Raw genomic sequence first — 5,948 nt, 5'->3', positions numbered from 1 at the left:
TTAAAAATAAATAGCTAGATAAGAATGAATTAAATAAAAGTTTAATTAACATCTAATCCATAGTCAAATGACTCTTGGCAAAAGTCTTTTTTGTTTTTTTCACATTTTCAAAATTCGGTTTTGAGTCTGTCTTATTCTTTTGTCATTTTCATAAAATGTTACATCTTGTTGCCTTTATAAGAAAGATATTTCCGCCCAGACAGTCCATGCAGAACACATTGCAATAAACTAACAAGAACATTACTCAATTTGCAGTCTAAATGTCCCGCATGTTTTACTGAATATATCCAGTATTTCTTATCATATATGCCATTTTAATGTTCCATCATGGGATGCCCAAAATAATCTCCCATGGGAAAGTGTTACAGTTACAATAGTTACATCTCACATTCTTTTTCAGATGTATTTATTTGAGCACTTTACTTACTAATAAGGATATGCTATGGTCAAATGTATCTGAAGCTGAACCACCGGTTATATTATTTCTAAGAAACTGTAGCAAACTCTTTGGTATCACAACCCTTGTTATTGTCATGTATCAGAGATTATATGTTACAAACTGACCATGAGCATAAACATTTGTGCCACTAATTGAATTATATATTGAATATTCATCGATTTATCATATTTTTACATGTAGCAGGTCAATGTTTTTAGTCACATTGAAGTAAACATTACAATGCTCCTATGGAATAGTAGTCTTTTATTTATTATAATACGATACTATAAACTAAAACTACATCCACTAATGAGGCGGTTCAAAGTTCACGAAGAGAGCCGAACTGCGCATGCGTGTAACATGGTGGCAATAGCTGTACTAACTGGGGAAGTTGTGAAATTATTATCATAGTTTTAACAAGCGAAATGGGTTGTTGACTGTGGGACTCGTTTGAACTCTACACAGAGAGTATATCCTACAGGAACAGAAGGAAACCATGACGGCTAACGAGGATCAGGAGGTACGATGAGTGATGCTGCAGTAGTAGGCTAGCTGCTGTTAGCTGCTGTTAGCGGCTAACTACCGGAGACTAGCACGACTGCTAGCATGAAAACGTTAGTCTAGGTTGACGAGCTTAGTTGGCAGCTCTTCTTCTCGGTACACAGTGAAACAGGTCAGGTGTCGGCGTTTATGTGATGAGAAAGAGCTCAGCCCGGAGAGTCCAATGACTCTGTAGCTGTTGTTGAGCCCTGATCTGCTCGTGACGGAGTAAATGGTTCGCCAAACTCCATTCAGAAGTTAAGTGTGTTTAAATGTATGGAGGAACGCGTGCCACATGCACCTTAAATCAAGACCGTTTCTGATTACAAAACGGCCTTGAATCCATCCGGTGTAACCGTTAACTGTCAAACATTATAATTACACCTCAGCCATCTGTTTCACGTAATAAGTGTTAAGTTAGCAGATGTCTTTAGCAAGTGAAAGGTTGAATTCACCGGTAGTCAGTGAATGTCTGCAGGATCACGTGTATACCGATTTAATGACATGTCGTCTTGGTGTTCGGTGCGTAAGGACAAGCTGTAATTAATTGTAATTATAAAGATGTAATGAACTTCATCTATCTGACTAACCTCCTGTCTCTCTCTCTCTTCTTCAAACACAGATGGAGCTGGAGGCTCTTCGCTCCATCTATGAGGGGGATGAGTGTTTCAAGGAAATCACTTCAGTTTCCTTTCAGTTTAGGGTGAGTATTGTCCCCTGTACTGTATTATGTACTGTCCCCTGTCTGTCCCCTGTACTGTATTATGTACTGTCCCCTGTTTTGTTCCCTGTACTGTATTATGTACTGTCCCCAGTACTGTTCCCTGTACTGTCCCCTGTATTGTTCCCTGTACTGTTAAAGCCTGCTATAAGAAGAAGACCTGTGCCTTTGTTCCAAAAGGACATCCATCAAATGAACGCAATAAACTCTCAAAATGCTTTTTCACTTGTATTTCATGTCCTTAGCAACTATTGAGTTACTGTGTCGCAGTACTTTGTCTTACCTTCTATTTCAATGTTCTATGACAGATAGGAGACCTTGAGGACACCAAAGCGTTCATCCTGGACCTCACATGGCCTGAGATGTACCCTGAGACGGCCCCGCAAATCTCCCTAGATGCCTTTTTCAACAACAGAATGTAAGTTGCAAGCACAGTGCTGTATTATTAATATTATATTATTATGCATTGGTTTACATTTGTAAGAACTGATGAAAGATTAGAAGCTGACATCATCTGGAAACACTTTCTGCACCTTTTTGCTGTTACAGGGTTCTTTTCAGAAATCAGAAAATGTTGACACCAAATAGCAAAAAGGTTTTAAAAATGTTTACAATTATTTTAAGTATTTTACATTTTATTTATTCAGATTTCTGTACAACATGAAAGGAATACTAAATCCATGAGTTATTTATCTGCCTAAAAGCTATCAAATGTAAGTAGAATTGGTTTATTGTTGATGGACATACTTCATATGATGGTCATTATGTTTCTTTCCTTTACTCACGACATTCATTTATTCACGACAGCTCTGCAGAGACCAAGCAGCTGATCCTGTCAAAGCTGGAGGAGCAGGTGGAGGCCAACCTGGGCACTGCCATGATGTATACTCTGTTCGAGTGGGCCAAGGAGAACCAGGAGGCCCTCATGGAGAACCACAAGCTTGTAGTCACTGCTGTGGTCAGTATGGTTCATCTCACTGAACAAATACATCAGTACAGTTTCAAAGTCAGGTCTCCCTTGAAAAAGAGATTTTTAATCTCAATGGGACTTTCCTGGTTAAATAAAAGTCCTGTGTCTTGGGCTGCACAACCCCAGAGAGCTATCGTCATTGATGTTGTGGGACGTCTTCTTTGCTGTTTTTCCTCCCCTCAGGTTAGAAGAGCCTTGTAATTGAATGATTGTTAAACAAAAGTCATCCGACAAAATAACTTGTTGTTGTTGCAGACGTCCAGTGACGCGATGTCTGGCGCCTCAACAGGCAAGAAGAAGGAGAAGAAGGAGCAGCTGACTAAATCTCAGAAGAGGAGGATCATCAACAGAACAGGTACATCCTCAGAAGTATTCAAAATGATTCAACCCCCATTGCAAATTAGGTTTATTGGCGACATTTACAAACTTTCAGCTGTTTTCAATAAACAACTCAAGGACAATTTAAATAGCTCAACACAACTAATACTACAAGTGGTTTCTCCTAATTAAACACAAAATGTCACTTTTAATGACTACTGCAGTCTCAAAATGATTCAACCCCTTCATGGCGAGCATCTTTAGTACTTAGTAGAGCAACCTTTTGCTGTTATGACCTGATGCAAACGTGATGCATAGCCAGACACCAGTCCTGTCCTGACAGCGTTCCTGAGGAATCTTAGCCCATTCCGGTTGATTGTATATTAAAAATATGGGTAAGTCAAGAGAATTGTCCAAAAAGTTAAGAGCAGAGATCATTGCCTTGCACTAACAAGGAAAAGGATACAAAAAGATAGCAAAGGCACTGAATGTTCCGAGAGATACCGTTAGAAGCATAGTTCACACAGGCTACACTACCTGGAGGTGGCAGAAAGAGGAAGCTATCAACGGCTGCCACCAGATTTCTGAGGAGGCAGGTGTCCAAAAACCCTCGAGTGACTGCAAAAGACCTGCAGCAAGACTTGGTGGCAGCAGGCACTGAGGTTTCAGTTTCCACAGTAAGGCGCATACTGAACCCTGAAGGTCTCCATGCCCCAACTCCAAGACGTACACCACTACTGACCCACAAGCACAAGAAAAGTTGGCTCCAAAATGCTCAAAACCATATTAGTAAGCCACAGAAGTTTTGGGATTCTGTTCTGTGGAGCGATGAAACAAAACTGGAACTTTTTGGGCCTATGGATCAGCGGTATGTCTGGAGGAGGAAGAACGAAGCATACGCTGAGAAGAACACCCTGCCTACAGTGGAGCGTGGCAGTGGCTCGGTGATGCTCTGGGGCTGCTTTGCTTCTGGCACTGGAAACCTGCAGCGTGTGGAGGGCAAGATGGATTGAATCAAGCATCAGGAAATCCGAGGAGAAAACGTCACGCCGTCTGTGAGGAAGCTGAAGCTTGGACCTTCCAACAAGACAATGATCACAAGCATACCTCAAAGTCCACCAAGGCTTGGTTTCAGAAGAAGTCCTGGAAGATTCTAGAGCGGCCGTCGCAGTCGCCTGACTTGAACCCCTCAGAAAATCTTTGGTGGGATTTGAAGAATGCGGTTGCAGCACGCAAACCCAAGAATATTCGAGCTGGAGGCCGTTGCCCATGAGGAATGGGCTAAGATTCCTCAGGAACGCTGTCAGAACTGGTGTCTGGCTATGCATCACGTTTGCATCAGGTACTTTGCTGAGCAGCCAGAGATACCAAAGTAAAACTCAAGTTTAAACCTAAACCCAAGAGAGGTTTTAGTTTCCTGCGTTCTTTCTTTAAATGAAGGTGTGCAGTGCATCATTTTATCCATTTTCTGAACATTCATCCCGACATATTTTATATCCATGAAAAATGATAACACTTCCTTATGATTTCTGCTTTCAGATAACAAAGGGGAATTGCCAAGAGGTTGGAACTGGATTGACGTTATCAAAGTAGGTGACTTTTACCTTCTCTCCACGAGGTGGTGCGCTTATTCAGTTTTAAGCCTGCAGTGACATTCATCATGAACCTTTTGATTCAATTGTCTTTCTCTCCTTCTTCCCCTCTGCCTGACGACCCTCCAGCATGTAAGTGAAAACCATCTGATTAAAAAGCTCTTTCAGATCCCTCGCACGATGCCACGTCTCACTGTTTGTCCCGTTTTCCTCTTGCAGCTGAGTAGAACGGGAGGAAAAGATGACGAATAGTCCGGAGAGCAGCCGTCCGGTGCTGCTTTGTTACAAGGAGGCGCAGCGAAGACTGAACTCAGTGCAGCCTGTTGATGCTGCTGCTCCTGGCAAGACGCCTTCACATCCTTCATCGTCAACATTTAACACTCAACATGGCTGCTGTCCTGCTGAGAACCAAAGCAGGCTGGGTAACGGTGGACTTCAGGACTCTCACACACACACACACACAGTTCCATCCACACTGAGACTTTGAGCTGAATGATTGGAAGCCCTTGTTGTGTTTTATGTGTTGGTGGGATGCAGCCCAGTGAAGAGGAACACCATCATCGGCTTTCGTTAGCGCCCAGATATTCTGCTCAGTCATCCATCAGGAGTGTGCTTGAGATACTTGCTGTCACTGCCATGTTTTCATGAGATGAGGCCCAGCGGTCAGGCACTGGAGCTAAGACATGTTGGATGTGTCAAAGTGGAGAGCATTTTTAACACGCAAAATGTCACCGTTTTCATTTTTTTGACAAATGTTTTCTTTCCTGATTTAAATTTGAACTGAAAAACATTTTTATATATGTAGATGTGTATAAATAAAAACCTAATTGGTCTACTGTTTGTCTGATGATGTCATTACATTTGGTTTGAATTGTGTGAGGTTTAGAAGAGTAAGAGTGATTGACTGATGTCAGTAGTTTCTCCTGCAGCAGGTTTGTCTGTGAGCATCACATCAGCTGCTTTAAAGTCAGAGAACCCATGACCGAATGAAACCAAAATGTGAATATTTTCACAACAGATTAGAAAGCGGTGGGCTCAGAATTTAAGTACAATTGAAAAGGTAAGTAAATAAATCAAAAACTGTTTTCAGTATTTTTTTTAAAGGCTGGTTAAAAGTGTGGTACTGAGGGACTGTTTACTAATGGCCTCACATGTCTAAAATACTGGTTACAGACCAGAAAAACATAACTGCTGAAAAGACTACATGGTGACGTGGAAACTCATTTTTCTACTAGTTATGAACAGCATATCTGCTGAACAAAGCTAAATGTTTCCCAATAGACGAGCTAAATGCTGTATCAGTAAACTAACATCTTTAATAATTAGAGTATATTTCATGTGGAATGAGCCGGTGTGACTGACTGTAAT

General features: G+C 41.4%; 1 protein-coding gene across 1 annotated transcript; it reads left to right on the top strand.

The window, feature by feature from the left end:
* Positions 1-789: 789 nt before the first annotated feature.
* Positions 790-5,420, top strand: rwdd (RWD domain containing 4). The gene is made up of 7 exons (XM_079185006.1): positions 790-959; positions 1,602-1,682; positions 2,009-2,118; positions 2,508-2,658; positions 2,926-3,025; positions 4,528-4,712; positions 4,800-5,420. Exons 1-6 carry the CDS (start codon positions 936-938, stop codon positions 4,638-4,640), a joined length of 579 nt encoding a protein of 192 aa, XP_079041132.1. The 5' UTR covers positions 790-935; the 3' UTR covers positions 4,641-4,712; positions 4,800-5,420.
* The last annotated feature ends 528 nt before the right edge of the window (positions 5,421-5,948 follow it).

This window comes from Pholis gunnellus (genome assembly GCF_910591455.1).
Source record: "Pholis gunnellus genome assembly, chromosome: 23".
Taxonomy (NCBI): Eukaryota; Metazoa; Chordata; class Actinopteri; order Perciformes; family Pholidae; genus Pholis; species Pholis gunnellus.
The sequence above is the reverse complement of the archived record's forward strand: the minus strand, read 5'-3'. Positions and strand labels throughout refer to the sequence as shown.

Bases quoted from the DNA above. Each gene is read 5' to 3' on its own strand.
- rwdd (XM_079185006.1), top strand. From the start codon at position 936: ATGACGGCTAACGAGGATCAGGAG. The intron at 1,683-2,008 runs GTGAGTATTGTC...GTTCTATGACAG, and splicing joins CAGTTTCCTTTCAGTTTAGG to ATAGGAGACCTTGAGGACAC. The intron at 2,659-2,925 runs GTCAGTATGGTT...TTGTTGTTGCAG, and splicing joins AGCTTGTAGTCACTGCTGTG to ACGTCCAGTGACGCGATGTC.